The sequence below is a fragment of the Chroicocephalus ridibundus genome, chromosome 3 (genome assembly GCF_963924245.1).
Source record: "Chroicocephalus ridibundus chromosome 3, bChrRid1.1, whole genome shotgun sequence".
Taxonomy (NCBI): Eukaryota; Metazoa; Chordata; class Aves; order Charadriiformes; family Laridae; genus Chroicocephalus; species Chroicocephalus ridibundus.
This window is the reverse complement of record NC_086286.1, coordinates 77,647,474-77,667,507: the sequence shown is the minus strand read 5'-3', so window position 1 is coordinate 77,667,507 and position 20,034 is coordinate 77,647,474. Positions and strand designations below refer to the sequence as shown.

The window sequence follows — 20,034 nt, the reverse complement described above, 5'->3', positions numbered from 1 at the left end:
GCTCATCCATCATCAGAGCTTGCAGGAGCCAGTTGTGGTAAGGATGGTAAGATAACAAGCCTTTAAACGCTGATTTATTTGCTTTTCCAATCATTTACTGTTTTCTTAGGGAAAATATTTTCAGTATGACTTTAAAGAAAAGTCTTGTGGTAATAATTAACTCATAGTATGTACGAAAAAATATGCAGACATTTCCCTGGTGCCTTGTATTAACATACAGGCAAAAGAGTTGCATTGCTTATTGCTGATCCCTAGTGACAAACACTCTTGAATTTGGAAACAGGCTGACTTTGACTTCTCACCACTCTCTCATAAAAGTTCCCTTAGCTTTCAGGAGGAGTGTGGAAAGTGTAACAACATGGACAAATCACTTTCAGGGAGTGAAGTTACGGCACTGTTTACGGTTCCTGCCGGCGCTGTTCTGCCGTCACATCCAGTGCCTGATGCCCCGTATCTTCTGCTATATGCCGCAATCTGACTTGACTCAGAGTATAAAGTAAACACAGTAATTCTCATCTCCTTACTTAGTAGAACATCAGGTGTGCTAAAGTTTTTCCTGCTCTACATGTAAGTGATCCTAAGAGAGAATATTACTCAGAAACAAACGCGTTTTTCTAGGGAAAACGGCAGTTGCTCAAGTATGCCATGCTAAATTAAGAGACGGAAAACAAAGTTTCAAATCCTTAGTGCCTGAAGACAGGAACTTAAGTCTGGTTAAGCATCAACATGTCAGTGGTTAGATTTGCAAAGGTGCCGGAGGATTTTTGGATGCCTTCACTTTCAAAAAAGCCTGTCTCTTCTGTATTTTCATTAGTTGATATGCAAGGCAGGAGCTAAAATTTGGGTGCTCGGCTTTGGTCTCAGTCTCCCTAACTTACACTTCTTCATGGGACCAATCTTAGTTTACAAGACTCAAAATTTACTTAATCTTCTCTTAAAATTCACCTTGATGCCCCATCTCTGGAAGTGTTCAAGGCCAGGCTGGATGGGGCTTTGAGCAGCCTGGTCTAGTGGGAGGTGTCCCTGCCCGTGGCAGGGGGTTGGAACTAGATGATCTTTAAGGTCCCTTCCAACCCATTCTGTGATTCTGTGATCTCTGCAGCAGCAGCCTGCCATCACTTGAGCCTCTCTCCTGGAAGCTGTCCCCACTCCCGCAGCACCAGCAGCCACATGGGGTTGGCAACCGGCTCCCCCTGCCACCGGCAGGTCCTGGGGATATACACCCCTTACCGATCCCTGGAAAAACTGCAGGCTGTGTGTATCTGGTGCGTGGCTTTAGATGGGCTTATATGCAGGCATGCCATGAATATGAGGGCTAAGGTCCCTCTGCTCTCTCATACGTGCAGCTGAGATAGTACACAAACTCCACGCCAGCTGAACGAATAGCTCCAGGCTGGCCAGTAGCCTGAAGGCCTGGACGTTGGCTGGTGGTATGTGAGACAGCCAAACATGAAGGCTTGCTCATTCACTTGTTGCACACATTTTATTCAACAATTTTTATTTTTATTTTTTTTAAAGCAGCTGTGTTTTCCAGAGAAGCTGAGCCAAACCTGGTCTAATTCCCTTATGCTTCATACTCAGATCCAAAGGTAGCAACCACCCACAACCCATCTTTGGGGAAAAGAAATCTCTTCAGACTCCTTTGTGGCCAACTCCCCTGGTATTTTTGCCTTCCTCATCTACTGACAGTGTGGCACTGGGAGCTGAGTACATGGAATGTCCGGGGCCCATGGGAAGATGAGAAGCAAGCTAAGTAGGTGAGAAGCGGGGACAATTCCATCACATCCCCTCTCCTGAGAGCTAAAGCAGTACAAACACTATTGGACTGTGATGAGCACTGCTGGAGAAGACAAATGGGGTCTGTGCTGTGGATTTTCCGATGACAGGATAGCTACTCATTACATTTCTATGTTGCCCCTGCTGAGGGTGATTCTCTGGCTAAAACAACTAATATAAAAATCCTGTGTCCTGCCTTTTGTGCAGTATTTGCTGAACTTTGGTTTGAAGTGATAGATGGGGAGGAGGGACAGGCAAGGTTGGCAGAGAAGTTGCTAGTAGGGACCTGCCTCATGGTTTTCTGGCCCTGCGATGCATGCTGGAGGCTAGATTGTCCAAGAGAGCCTGCAACCCAGTATGGCAGTGCCACCAGTAAGGGGACAGCAGACAAGTGAGGATGTACCGGCCTGGCCACCTGCACAGCTGCAGGTACAGCGTGTGTGTGTGTGTGTCTGTGTCCAACGGGGCCCCCCCAGGTGCTACCTCCCATCTAACGCCTAGCACTGAAAACACAAAAGTCCCTGTTGGGCGCTGCTCCAAAGCCTCCCAATTGCTACAGCTGTACCAGGCGCTCGCACAGGCCAGAGGCTGCGCACGGCTCCTGACCGACACATAGTCTCCGTACTCACTCTCAAACCAACACACCAATTAAAAAACCCACCCCCTCCCTCTGCCCAGCTCTCAGCAGCTTATTAAACCAGCTGAGTTTGTGCTGCAAACAAATTACAGCATCACAACATCAGATAAAATGCGTATTACTGACAAGCATGTTAATAAATCTGATAAGCCAAATTACCCCAGCTGACAAGGCAGCCTCTCTCCTACTTTGAAGGCAGATTTTACATCAGTGGGGGGGGATTTGTCTCTTTTTTTTTGCTGGAACCTGTTCCATTACAAACTAGCAGGTCAGTAACTCCACACGTACAAACCAACCACGCACTGCGTTCATTAGGTCAGGATAGCCTGTCTTTGCCCCAGAGTGAGGTAATAATTTGCAGCTGTTATCTCTGTCCTTTTTTTTGAAACATTTCAGCCTGGGGAAAGCCTTTTTTGGGTTTCTGCACTGCTTGCAACCACATTGAGCCAAAGCTGCTCATACGATTTACTGTTAGGGCAGCCGGCCCTGCCTCCTACCTCTGAGGATTTCTGTGAGGCTCAAACCTGTTCTTGGGACCGCTGCCCAGCTCTGCCCAGGCATTCACACAGGTTATCTCCCTGGGGGATTTCCTTGGGAAAAATCAATCCGTGTCCCTGCTTTAATTCTTCGTCGGCTATAACCAGGTCGCATGATGAGAACGAGTGGAGCGGGCTGGGATAACTGAGTGACCTTGACGTACAACTCTCAGCATGGTTTCTTCTGAGGCGAGCGAAAATCCCTCAGAGCTTTGTTTTTTCAAATCTAAATCTCGATCAGGCAGAAACCTCTGAAATTCATGCCCCAGAGCCACTGCCAGCTTGATAATGATCCTGTTTCTAGAATTGCTACAAATTCTCGTACCTCTCGTACCTTAAAACCAAACCCAACGCAGCACCCCGAGCAACTAAGACCCAAAACCCACGGGAACTCTTGGGTTAGTGACCAGAGAACGTAGCACAGCAGTGAATCGCTCCTGGGGCTGGAAAGGGAAAGCCACAAAAGGTAAAAACAAAGTGCTGAAGCAAGCATGTAACAGGAAACGAGTCAGCCCTGGTAGGCGATGATGAGTGCCGTGTGGGAGGGACTGCGCAATTACATTTCGTTTGTGCTGTGAGAACGAACATGAAATTACAAGCCTGGCAAAACATCAGCGATCAGAAGCGGGCTCTGCAGGCTGACCCCCTCCCCGGGAAGCGGGGGACAAGGGGTGGAACTGCGGGTCTAAACACCCCTCTCGCCCTCTGCCAGCACGCCCCCCTTCCCCTTGCCCTTCCTCTTGACCTGGCCACGCTCCTTCTCGCAGAGCAGATGGCGTCTCTGTAGGAGCCTTATGAGCGATCCCCCTCCGGGACGCCGGGGGCTGGCTGCTGAGAAGCAACAGTCCTTCCTCCTATCTGCTCCATGGCTTGCCTGTGGAATGGCAGGCAAAGAGCAAGAACAAAGCCCTGGACGTTACAGCCTGCAGTACAGTCAGTCGCGAACAAGAGAGATCTGATTAGCTGGTGAGCTGGGAGCCAAGCCTCTACAAAAGGACTGGGGAGAGCCTGGAAGGGGAAAAAAATCCCCACTCATTTCTAGGAAATCAAAATAAGAAGCGTCACTTGTTTTTAAGCAGGGCAGGAAGGAGATATTTCTAAGTGTTAAGGAGGCAAAAATGATCTGAGAGTTTACAAACATGTACTAGAGCTCCCAGAATAGCTCTGACTTGTCTGGAAGGCATCAGAAAGATCCTTATTGTTTCATGTGTGCTTGGAGCGGCATTGCTGCAAGTGCTGCCAGTGCATGCAGTAGAAACAAGGCCTGGAAAATAACTCTGTTCTTTTTTTATTAAGGCAATTTTAAATTTGTATCAGCTGCTACTGCTTAGAATAGTAACAACTCTTCCCCAGCAACTCTGTAGAGCACTCGGCACTCTCCACAAAAATGCCATGTGCTTCGCCAAAACTCCATGTAGCTGTGAACCAGATCACCGTAAGGGTAGCAGAACTGCATGGGAAATCCTGCGTTGGAGGTGATGGGAAGTTTCGCTCTGTCCTGTTGGATACCAGAGGTTTTAAGCCTCACCTTACAGGACTGACACAAGCATCATCACGGAGGGAAGGAAACAAGACTGAATGCCTGACATTGGTGGTGGTGGTGGGGGGGAAGATGTTGCAACAGCAACAGCCAGAAGAAGCAAGCCCTGATGGTGCAGGCTGCAATACAGTCCACCGGTGTAGCCTTTAAAATGGGCGTCACTTTAACAGGCGTGTTTTTCCCCTTTGATTACTCACTTCCTCTAAAAGCAAGAGGAGCCAAATGCTCATTACAAGCCAAGAACTTTTTTTTGTTATTATTTAATGGCAGTGTATAGCTGCTAGTCACACACTTTAAATCATTAGTGGCATGACCATCTCTTTCCTTCCTGACGATTGCTGAGAAATAGCAGTGCAGACAACAAACTGCTTTTTATTTACCTCTCATAAATCAGGAGCAGTCAGGCCTCCTTTGTTCAAATCAAAAAGAAAATAAACCGGTCAGTAAAACGTTACCACCAGGCTCAGTAATACCCATACAGGTTCAGGAATCCTGCACTCTAGCCCGCTGGGGCTCAAAGTATCCCCATCTGTTTCCTTTCAAAATATTTAATCGGAGACAAAAGTGACAGTGGGGGAAGGGAGCAGGAGATCAAGCAAGGCTGGAGAAAACCACCCCTGCCCCACGCCAACAGTGAGCTCTGTACTAACACACTTAAGCCAAGAGAAGGATGACTGCTGAGGAGAGAGTGACCAAAGGCTTTAATCTTCATATTTTGTAAGGCAAAACATTTCCTTTCTCTCATAGGAGCTGCCAGGCTGGAGTGCTCCCTCTCCCCCTCCCCTCTGCTGGCCAGGCTCTCCTCCCGTGTCAAAATTCCCACTGAAGCAGTAGTCAGCTAGATAAACACAGCAGTCCCCAGATGCATCCCCTTGGAGGCTAAAGTAATAGGTCATGGGAAACAAGCAGAGGCAACCATTTCCTTCTGATACTGTGGTCTCCACCAAGCAATGCTCGAATCTGAAGTTTAACTAAACAAATCAGGACTGAATCCCACTGGAAGAAAAATTCCAGTGGCACATTAGAAACCATGTTTCTTCCTCAATAAATTAAAGGTCCTAGGCTCACCCTGGCTGCCCAGCTGGCTTCGAAGCCAGGTTAATTGCAATGAAATGTAAATTGAGAGTCTGCTGCTCGGTCAAAAATGCACCCCTCCCTAGAACAAGCTACTGCTTAAGAAAGGGTCAAAAAAACATTAGTGAAAGTAGCAAAACCTTTCTACAAGGTGTCTGTGATTACAGCTCTGTGGGTCTCTCTCTCAAGGAATTCCCTAGCTCTCAAGTAGAAGGACTTAAGCCTGACACGCTCAGGTCAGGGGAAGGAAGTCTTGTCCATTGCCCTGGAGTATGGGAAGTATGGGTGACTTCTCCGTGCTTGCACCATGAGATGAAGCCAGGCAAACGCAATTCACATCTCCTGATCATCAGTCATGCAGGTTAAAAGCCAAACTAATTCTCTCTTCCCAGCCACTTTTTCCACAATACAAGTGATTTCCGTCACGGAAGAAGGCAGAAGATACCCATGACTACGCTCCCTCTCCCTGCCAGTCCCAGCATTATGCTTTTCTCAGATCAAAGTTTTCCCACCCAAAATCCAGTAATTTTTATTGTCTGAAAAATCTAAGCTTCTCTCCAACATCAGTCAGGCAGGTTTTCATGGCTTTCTAACATGTGAAGAGGGCAAAACTATTTTGAGAGATTTAAACCAGGAAGCAAACAGGTCATCAGAGGATTTCCTAGGGATCAGGAGCCTGAAGACATCTGTCCAGAAGTAGGTCACATACTTGTCTATTAAACCAAATAATTAGTCGTGTCAAACTATATGTCGGGTGGTTTCCAAAGGGAACAAAAACATGGCAATAAACCAGACAGAAATAGAGATAATATAGGACACTGTTTCAAAGCCATTTTGCAGGCTGGATCTGGCCGCCTTGTTCAAGGAAAACTTGTCTCATTTTACGCAGGGGAAGGGCACGCAGGCAGCTTTCTGTCTACCAGAGCCTGCCGACACTCTTGTTACTCTGGAGAGAATGACATGAGGCTATTTTTCCTAGCAAGAAGCAATTCCCACCCTCAGGCTGAAATCAATAGTGCTTAACTCTCTGTATTTGTACCTACCACAGGTTCTTCAAGGGCCCCCCTAAAATAATCAGGCCTCACCGCCATCCGAATGTGAAGCGGGCAACTTTTAGGGTGGACGGAGGCTGTGGTCCACATCCCTGCGACTGGGTACTGCTGACAGCAGTTGAGGGGGGTGTGAATGGCGTGAGAGCTGCTGCTCCCAGGCCAAGCCAAGGCATGCTGGAAACTCTCTGGCTTCTTCTGTCAACACTTGAAAGTTACAGAAAGTGGTTAGCTCTTTCTTAAGAATTAATGGCAAAATCCATGGTGAAACCAGGGCTTCTGGTCAAGAGAAAAAACCTCACAACTGGAAGGGGTAAATGCAGGTTATGAAGTACTTAACCGACCCGTGCTTTCTGATGACATACAACAGGGTTTAACGGGACACTCCTCGGCTTTGGCACTGAAATGGACGGAGTGGTATTTACCGACACACACTGAGCAAGCACTACCAATGTAGTGCCAACAGAAAGAGAACAAAACTGTAGCTCTGCAAACTTGGACCAACATCTGACAACTAAGCATGACTTGTAAAGAATGACTAACTACAAAGAGCCTGTGTCATGGCTCAGTCTGAACACACACATGCTTTTTTAAAAAAGCTACAATACTCTTTGATACATTTTCATAGTGTATCAGTGGTCGGCTGTGCCCAGCACTCTGTGTGGCACTGAAAAATGACTTTTCTATTAAAGTAACATTTTAAGTTCCCAGAGAAAACATAGTGCTCAGAGAGACAGTTCCATTGCACAGAGACACAATTCTTTGACCCATCTGAAATAAAGAAAATAAGACCAGCACAGCAATGTTGATAGTGGTTAGTAAATACTAGAAGGCACACTACAAAAGAAATAGCTTATATAGGCTTTTCTGAATTGCCCCATTCAGGCTTTTAAGGCTGGTAAGTTAAGTATCCTCTTTGTTTTGGCACCATGAGGATCTTGTCCTTCCTGTCACTTCACCCACCTGTGCTCCCACTCATCATCTTTGTTTCATTGTGGTCAGTATTTAAAGGGAAGACAACTAAATAGGACGTTCTCTTTAGGCCATGCATTCAGCAGTGAAGTTCTGGGCTAGGAGTTAATATGAGTTCAGGATTTACTGAAAGCAACCCCAAAGCACAGGAGAGAAAGTTTTTTAAAGCCATGTTCTGCTCTTCCCTTGTCACAAGAATGACCCTCAGTGCTACGCCTGCCGCTGTATCTACCTTGTCTGGCCGTATATTCGTTGTCTTCAATCAGCCTTGCCAATCCAAAGTCAGCAATCTTGCATATTAGGCCATTCCCGACCAGAATGTTTGCAGACCTCAGATCTCTGTGTATGTAATTCATTCGCTCGATGTACGCCATTCCTGCAGCCACCTGCGAGAAGCGTGAAACACAATTGGTGCATTTTAAAACAGACTCAGACGTACACGGGCTATAAAACATATACACCGAAGTGCTCAATACTCTGAAGACAGACCTGGGCTGCCATGTCCACCAAATTTGGTAACTTCAGAGCTCTTCCTTCTCCATCTTTTAAGAAATCTAGCAAACTCCCTGTAAATGCAAAGTTGACACAATAGAGAGATGTTAGTAAAACAACAGCTATTCATCAAGATGGAGGTGCAGCAATATTAAAGACCACAATGTTTCAAGTTCAAGTGGACAGTTTCAAAAAAACCCCACAATATCGTAGAATTCTCCTATTATACTTGTGTCACTTGGCTTTAAGGTTGGCTTGCAGAAGAACACGTCACTAGGCGAAAGAGAGTTGCAGGGAAAAGAAACAACATTGTTTATAATTTTCCTGACCATTACTGAGAAAACTGATCTTTCTTAACTTTTCCAGTGCTCTTTGAAACTACATACCTGCTGATCTCTAAAGGCCTCAGTTAGCTACAAAGTATCAGCTCAGTTCCAAGCCACACAAGCTATGGAAAGTCAGATCCCAGCTCAAACTGCTCCAAAAGAAAGGTCAGCCTGGAGCCTGGTAAGCCCAAACGGGCTAGCATTAACAGAGGCTAATTCTCCTTAGATTAGTAGTGCTCCTTCTCTAGGTAACCCATAACTAAGTGTAGCACAAACCATTAATTTTAGAAGACCACTATGCAAAACTACAGAAGACAAAGCAGAGATCAAATGAAAGCAATTTTCGCAAAAGCAATAAGGACACAGTTTCCCTGTGCAAAAGAAAGCTAGGAGGTTCCCTGCAGCTTTTAAAAAAAGCCTAGGATGCTATAGCTGCCTTCCCAACCATGTATTCAAACAAAGCAGTGCGGCAGTCTCCTTTAAATAAGGTCAGTGAATTGGTTTAACAAATAAGAGGAAAAGACAGATGATTAGGCGTTTCTCCCTTGATAAATCGTCAGCCTCAAGCTCAGATCCAAAGATGTAAAATGTTACTGTAAAAACTAGCAAAGTAAGCCAAAATAAACCACGTACTTCAGAAGGATTTTGAGAAGTCTTTTTTTAAAGGGGAAAAAGCACATGCTTGTCACTGAGACATATGATTAAAGTGTGAGTTAGTCAGGGCTTGGATGCCTCTGAGGAGGGAGGTGGGCAGGCACCTGCCAGGAAAATAAAAATCAACTCCAAATAGACTGAAAAAATGCACTTAAAATTTCAGAGTGTATCCTCCAATGTACAATGAAACTTCCCTGTGAGAACTTATGTTTCCTATTTGGTTCATTTGCTTTTCCAAAACAAGCAGATTTTTTGCTATGCTCTCAGCACCCCTGCTGGAGATCTGACGGAGCGAAAAGTTTTCCTTTTCTCATTTTACTGTATCGTTACCAGTTACTGTATCATTACCAGTTAAGTAGCTTAAAGAAAAAGAGAAGATAAAAGGGTAAAGGGAAGGGGAAAGAGGAGGGAAGAATCATATGTGCCAATGATATTAAAATGATAAATGGGGTAAACTGAAAATGAAGCTGTGACCTGGGAGCGAGGTGCATGTTACAGAACTCAGGATTGCCGAAAGAAGAAACAGAAATCTGAGGCTGACATGTAAACACTGAAAGAAGATGCCATATGAACTCTCTGGTACCAGGAAAAGCTAGGATCTTGGGAAGCAGCATGTAGTATCATTCAAATCTAGAAAATTCAAATCTCCACTTGTCGGGGAAGCTTAGATGCTGATGCAGTTGGAAGTACTTAGGCTGCACCAACATCTCCCTTCCCCACCTACTGCACATTTTCTTTGTACATCTAGGGGATGGCAGGTTTTGGGCTTGCTTCAGAGCTAAATTCATAATTCTTCTGAAGCCAGAGGTGAATTTAGCTTCCTGTTCCTTCTCTCCTTCCTCACACGCTGTTCACACAACACACTGGGCCTCCCTGTGTATCCCCAAGGAGCATCAACAAAGAAAAAATATTGTTATCAAGGGCAGCAGCTCTGGCTTCACCTTTGCTCATGTACTCTGTGACAATATAGATAGGTTCTTCAGATACCACAGCATAAAGTTGGACCAGTTTGTCGTGTTTTAGCTTCTTCATGATTTGGGCTTCCTCTAAGAAGGATTCTGGAGACATAGTGCCAGGCTTCAGGGTCTTGATAGCCACTTTAGTATTTCCGTTCCACGTACCTACAAGCACAGATACTTAGTTAGATTAAACATCTCCTGCTCCTTTTTCTGCCAATGTAACCAAGGAATAAACTAGCAAGGACACTTAATATAATTATTATTTTTTTAAAATGTGGTTTCCCATGTTGCCTTATCATCATATTCCTCCCACGCCTCCCTCATATTTTAGTCTTTTTCTATTATACTGAAAAATAATACTCCCATTGGCACTGGGGCACAGTCTCTGCTATCCTACTCAGACAATGCTTCCACTGATGACCACAGAAACCTTCTCTGAGTAAGAAACTTGGGACTGCTGAAACCCATCTTATGTATTCCCTTGCTAACAAGTAATTGCTCCAGAAAACAACACAGCTGCAGTCACGGATTTGGATAACAAAACTGGTTAAACCCAGAACTTTCCATTTGCAAGACATTTTGACATTTTGGTTTTGTTCTGAGTCAGAGGAAAAAAAACATTCTAAGAAAAATTCCCAAGAAACAAATTCTGAATCGATTTCATTTTAGAAACACGGGTGTGTTTCCAAACCAAAATGCGTCTTTTTCCTTCCCCTCCTCATCCCCAGAAGCCCAGCAGCTGCTGTTTGAAACCGAGGTGGTTCCTGTCCACTTCACTTTGTTCTTTACTTGTGGTCAGCACTGAAATGGACAAGTTGCATCATTTTTCAGCCATCATCTACCAAGCCTTCTGTAACACCTGAAAGCTTGCACAAGGACCTGGAGAGAGCCGGGGAAGGCTGACGCTGTGGCAGGCATACCACAAGAGGTGGGGCTTCACTCAGGTATTTGCAAGGGGGAGGAGGACAGGAAAGAAAAAAACCCAACAAAACCCCACCTACCTACGTTAACAGCTTTTTGGGGGGGATGAGGCAGCAGGGAAGGGAAAGGAAGGAAAATTAAAACGGGCAGAAATATCACTTTCCCAGCACCTTCTGGTTGTCCCTCACCTAGACTTGCCAGAACCCTGGTCCAGAGCCAGGGCCGAAATAGCTTTGAATGGGACGTGTGATCTGCTGATAGGGAGCTGCTGTGTGATAAGGCAGAACAATACTAAATGACTTCAGGAATTAATCACATTGGGTAAAAATTACTCCTCTGCACTTAAGCATGAGGATAGCAGAAGGCCTACAAAGTACATGAAGACTCAGATCTAGTTACTATAAATTATGAAGCCATCAAAAAAGGTAACATGTAAAATACGCCTGGTTTGTCTTTGTTAAAAGCACACTAACAGTTACCAGGGCTCAGCTGCTGCACGGGAACTGGTTAAGCCAAAATAACTTCATCATGAGCTTTTGCAACCTGCCAGAGCATAAAATCAGCTGGATTTTGTGCAAGTGGTCAGGTCCCAGCTGCCACCTCACCTAGCCGAGGACAGGGGAGGAGCGGTGGGGGACAGCCACCTCCTGTGTCGTCCCTCACTTGCAGGGCAATCCCTGCAGCAGCACACGACGCTGTTTGAGGGGAGCTTGAGGCATGTATTAGCCAAAAGTGTGCAGCGTAAGTTCAGTTTTCATTACGCCTTGATTTTCTTTTGCCAGCTCAGTCCCCGATGCTGTCACCTCTACCGGTGTGGAGTAACGTCTTGAGCTACTACCACCGCTACCCCAGCGTGCCTGAGGAGGTCTCTTGAGGTCTTAGTTCCGCTCAGTCCTTCAAATCAGAGCTGAATCAGGACTTTGCTTTTGTGTCACTCCTGGGTAAGTTGTGAAAGATGCAGTTTCACCTTCTAATTTCAAGCGGGGTGGACAAAATCTTTCCTGATGGGTAAAAGGAAGCGTGTTTTATCTGGAGCCACTGAGGCTCCGACCGCAGAGTTCCATCAGTCACAGCCACTTTGCAGAGGTACCACAGATTATACGGACCAGGAATGAAACCCTGGTCTCATGGCGCCAGGGTTTCTGTCACTGGCATTAATCAACTAGGATTTTACCTGGTATGTTAACAGGATTAACCGTGTATTATCTGTTTGCATTGCCTTAATAAAAATCCCAGGACTCGTTCTATTACTGCGAAGTGTTTTCAGCAGTCCTATTTTTAAACAGTTTTATGAATTTCTCCAGTTAAAAAAAGAAAATTCTCTCAGCCCACATTGCAGTTTAAACTGTTAAATTTCCTTGTTGTGCTTTAATATTTTTCTCTCTAATAGAAAAATTAGCAGAGACCTCCCTCTGAATTCCTCCCATATGTAGATAGTTAATGCATTTTTTGTTAATTTTTACTGTGCTAATCTATTACGATTTGGTAATACTTCAGGGCTGTTAACATATTTTTACTATATCTTACTTTAAGAAACTTAAGTATTTCTGACAGATATTTGGTACCGATACTTGGCACTGTATTTCTCATGGCTGTTTTTTTTTTTTAAACTGCATTTGCTACTTTAGCTTTTTGTAACAGTTCAAGAACTATGGCACACAGGGCTGACCACTAAGTATTAACATCCACTTGGAACTCTCACATGCATTCAAGATGGAGAACAAGAAGGTGAAACTGCAGTTATCTGGGGATGCTAATATAAAACACAGGTAGTTTTCTTTGCAACAGGTCAAAGTAATTTTCTGAAATTACATAAATGTCTGTATTTCTATTCTATAAATTCTATACATTTCACAGACTTGCTGCCATGCTCCTTGCTGTCGTCTTGCAAAGGCAAACAGCTGCAAGAACCCAGGAGAGCCTGCTGGTTATTTTGGTTGTACATACTTTTGTGTCACTGCAACAAAAAGAGCGTCCAAACTGCTCCACCAAAGGATTCTGACATAAAGAAAGGGCATATAGCAATTCTTTATTTGAATCGGTCATTTTAAAGAGGCTACACAGAACGCAATTTGGCACAAAAATTGAGCCCACCTCTCATTAAACGGCCACTATATTGTGTTTCAATGCTATGGCTATACTAAGATTTATGTATATTTTAAATTGCTATTGTTTTATAGTCATTAAAAGAATGAGGCCCACAGAGAGGGGAGCAGTAAGTAAAGCTGGCAAGTGTGCAGAAGACAATGTCAGTGGATTTGGAAAATGTCAGTATTTCTGGACTTCAAAGTGAGGGTTCAGCTGGGCTGGGCAAGTCTTGCCTCTATTGTCCCTGCTCTCTGTACTGAGTTACAGGGTTCTGCTGCAGACACAAACTTCAAAACAGACTTAAAGAAGTGGATGCATGGGAATGCTAGCTTGACCATATCAGCTTGCTGATACTTGCCATTACTTTTAAACTGGGAAAGCGGGTAGAAGCTCAGGGTCCGACCCCATCCATGCTAAAACACACGAGGAAAAATAAAGTCTACTTACCACATTAATTTCTGGCTAGCCATTCTGCCTTGCGAGTTTCCTTACATCATTCCTATTTTAATAGCTAGTGATTGTGTAGTCACCCAAATAAGCCCAATGCAATTAATGAAGTTTAGTGCCCTAACCTCTCATACCAGTGCGTACAAATGAAAGGAAATTTCCCCCTGGATTACTGTATTTAGATCTGACTGTTTTAGGTGATACAGACTAACATTTCATACTATTCTGATCTTTACGCTTTAAGATCTCTACTTGAAATGTTTATTTCTGCCAAGAGGGCCTTAAAAGATCCATCCAAAGCAAAATATATTCTCTGCCTTACCACGCCACACTTCAGCGAAACACCCCTGACCAAGCTTCTGTTCCAGAAATAATGAATCACGTGCAACTTCCCATGCATCTTTAGCCAATCCAACAGTTTGTGGGGTATTATTCGTAGCAATCACAGTTAAGTTAAAACACAAACCATCAGCTTTCTCTATAGGAGAGGAAATTAATAAAAAAAACACACTTATAATCCAAAATTACGCATGCATTGAGAAAGATGGAAGGTGACTTTTCTCTCAGTGCTGCATTAAAGTTCATTTGCAAACACTGATTTTTGGATACTGAAGGTAAGGACGTTTTTGTTAGCTTGCAGAAAAAGGCTCCTTGGTATAATTAATAGATTACTATGTGAGCCTTGATTTATTATTAAGACAGTGGTAATTTATCAAAATTGAAACCTTCCAAGAAAACATGGAATTTCAGTTTTATTTTGCCATCAATTACAGTGAAAGTCGAAGATTAAAGAATTTCAAAGTCAAAGAGATGTTTCCAAAGGTATTTTTCTGAACAGTTTGAGCTTTGCTCATTTTTTTCTTGTGGATCAGTGTCCTACATTTTCACCTTCCATCTTGTAATCCCCACACAGAGAGCTATTTTAGAATAATTATTTTGCTCCATACCCATCCATACTTCCCCAAACTGCCCATTTCCCAGTCTCTTGATCAACTGTAGGGATTCTCGTGGAATTTCCCAGACATCTTTGGTTTTGACAGACAGATCAGTAAGCCTTGGCATTCCTTTATGACAGGGGACTACTAAGCGGCAGCAAAGACCTGCAGCTCTCTCTGATGGAGCCAGAAGTGAAGCCAACAGCAAAGGAGAGGAAAGAAAAAAAAGTGTGACATGAAACAAAAACAGTAAGCATAAAAACAATGCTACTCACAACAGCTGTTAGTTGCATACCACAAAGCATCCTGGAAGATTAGAAATTGAACACTGAAACGTATTCATTTGAGACAGAACAGGAAAAATTTTAGTCTCTGCTTCCACAGCCTGGAATGAAAGGTGACCGACAACGGTTTCTCTTATGGACTCAGGATTTCCCTTCTCCCACAATGCTGCGTTAAGATAACTTCATGAGTAACTGGTATGCTACAGTATAGCTTGTAAAAATCATCTGTAGGTCACAAACTGGATTGTTCCTGAACTGAGGAAAAGAAACACGGAGAAGACTCACTTTTTCTGAAAATCACAGCAATGAAAATTTGGCGGACTTTCTTGTTAATTTTTTTTCTAGTTATCCTGGGAAAAGGAATTTTCTGTCTTCTACTCTGTGAAAAGGTGCTTTTGTAGGTGTAAAAGACTTTTTCTGCCGTTCTTTCTAGAGCAAACCTTTATTAGCATATGCAGCCAGTCCTACATCATTCGTGGCAGATTCATTATACTTATCTCTTGCAAAGCTTCACAGAAGACTGAACTGTGACGGAAGTCACAAGGTATTTTACAATTATATATATACAACACATATATATAAACAATGATATATATGTAGTCTGTGCAAAGCAGACTACAATATAAAACTTGCACAGCAACTTGTATCTTAGAACAGCTGCAGCAGAGCAGAACAAGGTGGGGAACTGCAATTGTAATTGAGACTCAAAAGTAATCTTTATTCTCTTGTGCAAGATTTCTTTCTGGGCAAACGAACAGTTTGTTTCAGCATCACAAGGTGGGCAAGCACTGAAGCTCCTTGCAACACCAAGCTCTGCCTCCTCAGAACAAATGTCGTGGACCTTGTTGTGTCTCCTGTAGCAAGACAACAAAGACCACAAAACAGGGAAGATTAGCTGACCAGTTGGCATGTCTTCTTCCAAGGCAGTTCCGATGGGAACATTAGAAGAGGGACAACTCAAAATATGGATAGTATCTGAAAAGCTTCCATAAGAGTTTGGAAAGCTGGAGAAAGAAACTGGAGGTTTTAAGACCTTGTTTTCTTTAGTTGAAAAAAAAAGCTTGGCATGCTGGTGCTCTAGCTAAGCCTAGACTGCACGCACAAGAGCTTATGCTTGACAGGCCGGCGGCTAGGGATTGCATGAACGGTGCTTTGACTGCAGACGTGCTGTTACTGGACTTTAGTCTGACGTCAGGACACCCTGGGGATCTCAATATTTTTCATTTGTAAATCTCATCTGTGAAAGTCCAGACACTGCAGTTGATTTTATCACCCAGGTAAGAAGGGGCCGGGATTAGAGGGAAGTCTGGGTTAGAAGTGCAATGGGAGTGCAGTGCAGGGATACCTGTGCTGTGTCTACACAAAGGTACACTTTGTACTTCCAACTCCCGAGCCAGGACTACTTACATGAGACCAAACTGCACACTGTCTACGTGGGTAGCCTGGTTTCCAGCTGCCTGGACAGGAGGGGTCCTCCAGCCTGAACAGCTATGAGATCAAGGCTGAAGAAGGCTGGGCTGCAGAGCATACTGGTCCTGCTGTGAAGGCATTGACCTGTGGTTCTTCAGGAACCATGCTGATCTTTACAGAGTCATTTGGGCATCTTCAAGCTCTCCCTAGAAGTAAATCTAGGCACTCACAAGGAGTTGTGCAAATCTACCTCCCACAATCCGGACTGCAGGGCAGGTGGTTAGAGGCAGCCTTTATGTTTCGAGTCAGCTGGGGCTGGCATGGAACGAGGGCTCCTGTGTTGACCTGGGTCTGGGAGACCACAGGTGAAACCTCTGGAGTCTGTATCATGCCCTCCTGAGCTACCCTACCCGGATGCTACTGATTATGCCCCTGTGTTGCACAGAAATAGCTGTGTCCATATCTATTTGTTTCCGTGTCTGTGCATGGAAAATACACCACCCAAATAATTTGACCACAGAAAAGTAAAAGTTGGCATGTACCAGCTGGTATAGTGGGGTTGAAAATTGTCTTCCTTAGATGTGACTTTTTATAGATTATTTAGCTTAGTTTAATGTAGAGTCACCAGAAACAACTAGAAATTCTCCCAGGCAGCACACACCCATCAGAAACTGGGCGGAGAAGACAGCCAGATGTCTAGTATGAATAGCATAAGAATACAGCAGACAGAATACAAAGAATACAGAAAAAACACCCCACAGAGAAGTTGATTTCCCAAGTAAAAATTATGAAAAGTTTTTGAGCAGCGAGCATTTGGGGTCATCTGTTAATATTATGAAAAGCTAAAGTAAGGAAAAAATAAAAAGCAAAATAATTCAAATTACAAATTTCTGCTTAAAAAATGACCATGTTGAGAAGCACGGCAGCAGCCTTCTATGTAAGAATCGGTTGTCCTGCACAGAGGTTTGGGGGACTTTAAAGTTGTATCTGTTGTACACCAATCACCAGTGACAGCAGGATGCACTTCTGAGTTGAACAGTGCATGCCACAGGACATTTTAACCACAGGAATTTAAAAAGAAAAGAGTCTGGCGGGTAGACACAAACAGTGTGCATAAAGAAACACCCACCTTGAAATATTTATTTTTAAAATTAGACTGATTATAATTTAAATGTTAATACTTTCCACATTGAACACAAATCCGGTGGGAAAATTTGAGTCAGGTAATATATGCAAACCTTTTGGTCATTGCTTTAGGTGACTGAGCTCCACAACGCAATTCCCTATTTGCTTTATTAGCAATACTGTGCTGCAAAACGGTACGTATTAGCACTGGCTTCTGCACAGGGAATTCATGCTCTGAGATGTGCAAGTCAAATTCAGTAATTCTGTTTGCTTAGAAGAGGGAGAGCGGGCAAAACCTTTACCTCAGTAGGATGGTAGCTTTATAAGCTCTGCTGCTGTACACTGTGAACAGCACTCAAAGCCATTTATAACTGTAATGGGAAAGGGGTAATGGAAGATGCATTACAACAAGCAAGAGACATAGCTCAAATGACTCTTCAGGGTGTCTTACACATACATCAGCTCAGCAGCAAATACTTTTGTTTTAAAATACTTCAGAATGCCACGTGTTATCTGAAAAATTACCTGAATAATGCTGAACCAGCTGCTGAAGAGTTTCAAATTGTGCCCGAGTTGTGATATAATATCCACCATTGTCAAGTTTACGAATCTTATAATGTTTGACATGATCTCCTTTCATATCATCCCAGTCTCGAATAGACAGGGAATAGGCACCTGTTCCAAGCAAAGGAGAGACAAAAAATTGTAAGTAGCTTTTAGACACAAAGATTTTGGTTTGCCGCTCAGTTTTTAGGAAGTAAAAGAGAAATTACTTCCAAAAAATGCTTACTGTACCTTCAAAAAGAACAAGTGAATCTAACACAATGAAGTAAGTATGACAGAAATATTATGATGTTCACACCATGTCCCTTTCACACTTTTCTAGAAAAAAATCAGGACTTCTATGTAAATGAAAACTAACATTTTAACATTTACTGCTTCAGGTTGTTAAATTGACTTTTCCTATTCTAAGTGTCATGTTACACCGCAAATACTACACTTTAGGTAAATGCCAGTGGGTCTTAAATATCAAGATTTTCACAGGAAGCGCTGGAGATAATGACTTCATATGTGTGTAGTGTTGTTACCCAGATGGATCCCAAACTTCTTGATAAACACTAAACAACCAAACTAGCATACTTTGCACGTCACAGTCTTTGGAAGGTGGTACTACACCAAGACTGTGCACCAGTAGATCTGCAAGAACTACATGTTACACTTTCCAAAACCAAGCTGGAGCTCTAGAGCTTACTGGTGGGATTCAGATGCCCAAACACAGGGGTTAAGTGACACGTGAGATGCCCGAGGACATTCTGCTTTGCAGTCTTCCCACCGGCCTTCACCTTTGTCCGATCCACGTGGATGCTCTGCAGGCATTTCAAATTGCTCTGGGATGCTCACGGCCAGGTAAAGGAACCCAGTTGAGGGGCTGGATTTAGTTTTAGGTGTAGCGATGTCTGTCTGCAGGTGGGCTATGGGCTCGATTTCGATGCCCACACATAAGCTTCTGGTGCTATTAGGGCAGCTGAATCCCAGCCTAGTTTCAATGAGTGTTGTGGCACTGTAGTCATCGATGGCATAACGCAGGTTTGAGTACTTGGTGTCTGCAGTCGTGGGCAGCTGAACTGAACCCCAGCTTCCCGTTGACTGTAAAGGGAGTTTGGCCACCTACATGGGGACCTGCATATTCAGGTGTCTTAATTTGAAGCACAGTCCTGTCCTACATACAGTGATGCCCACGTGTTGGTTCTCTACAGTGTCAAAAGCAAAGCCACATTTTACAGCATAATGCAGTTTCTGAGCAAAAGCACGGCCATTTCAAAGGCAGTGGAGAAGACATGTCTTCACTCATGGCTCAGAAGAATATTGTGTTTACTCAAAGGTAATTCAGGCATTAAAAAGAAAAAAAAATGGAGGTAACTGGCATCTGCAGAGATCTCAGGAATGTCCTCCTTCTGAAGCCTGGGCTGCTTTCATTGGTAACCATGTCAGCTAAGGGCAGGAAAGGAAAACCACCAGCAGACAATTTTGGACAACGTGAAAGGTGGAGTGATTTCCTACAGGTCTAATAGGAAACAGCAACGACTGCTGCTTACCCCCAGTCCAGGTACTTTTCAACACACCTGGCAGACTGACATCCTCCATAACCACCTCCAGACAAGTGAAATGGTTTAAAGAATCACCCACAGTTAGGTGGTTGAGATTCCTGGTGTAAGATGTCTTTCCTGGATGTCTCCCCAGGAAGAAGTTTCCCCAACCATGTTAACCTGCAACAAGTCGCGCTGGTGGGTGGCTCACTGCTGAGGGAGCTGCAGTGAACAAAACGTCTCCACCCTGACTCCAAGGACTTCTCAAATTCCCTGTTCTTTATCCTCTAAATAAGAGGAAAATAGCCAGCACTTACACAGATGATTCTGGTTTATGCGAATGGGAGACACCCCAAGAGGAATGACAGGGTTTTTATTTCTAAGTGTAGAAAAATACTGCTTGTTTAGGATATTTTTCTGAGGAGGTTCTCCCACTGAGTAAGTACCTCTGAGTTCAAAGTATTTTGGGGATTTGCAAGGACATCTTGTGTATGCTTTGTACCACCACTCTGGGTTGTACACTGTTAGCCAGCCTACTTTCAAAATTTTCCAGGCAGTGCTCTCCACCTCCGCATTTGTGAGTTTTGATCCACTGGCAGCAGCTGTATTTTCTTTAGTCACGCTCCTTGCCTATCTGGTCACTATTTTAGATTCTTTAGGAAAACGTAAACAATCTGCGGCTCCAGGTCTGCAATCAGAGCTGTGTGGGTGGCCCTCTGTGG

At 43.9% G+C, this 20,034-nt stretch overlaps 1 protein-coding gene across 3 annotated transcripts in view; it reads right to left on the bottom strand.

The window, feature by feature from the left end:
* FYN (FYN proto-oncogene, Src family tyrosine kinase) overlaps positions 1-20,034 on the bottom strand; it is a 148,537-nt gene that overhangs the window by 12,733 nt on the left and 115,770 nt on the right. For 2 of the 3 annotated variants that reach the window (XM_063329766.1, XM_063329765.1), the window contains 5 exons: positions 17,751-17,900; positions 14,419-14,583; positions 9,998-10,177; positions 8,074-8,150; positions 7,817-7,970 (listed from right to left, as the gene is read on the bottom strand). In XM_063329766.1, coding sequence (XP_063185836.1) covers positions 7,817-7,970; positions 8,074-8,150; positions 9,998-10,177; positions 14,419-14,583; positions 17,751-17,900 — 726 coding nt within the window. Of the gene's footprint in view, positions 1-7,816; positions 7,971-8,073; positions 8,151-9,997; positions 10,178-13,793; positions 13,950-14,418; positions 14,584-17,750; positions 17,901-20,034 lie in introns of all 3 variants that reach the window. The other variant, XM_063329767.1, reaches the window with a different exon arrangement.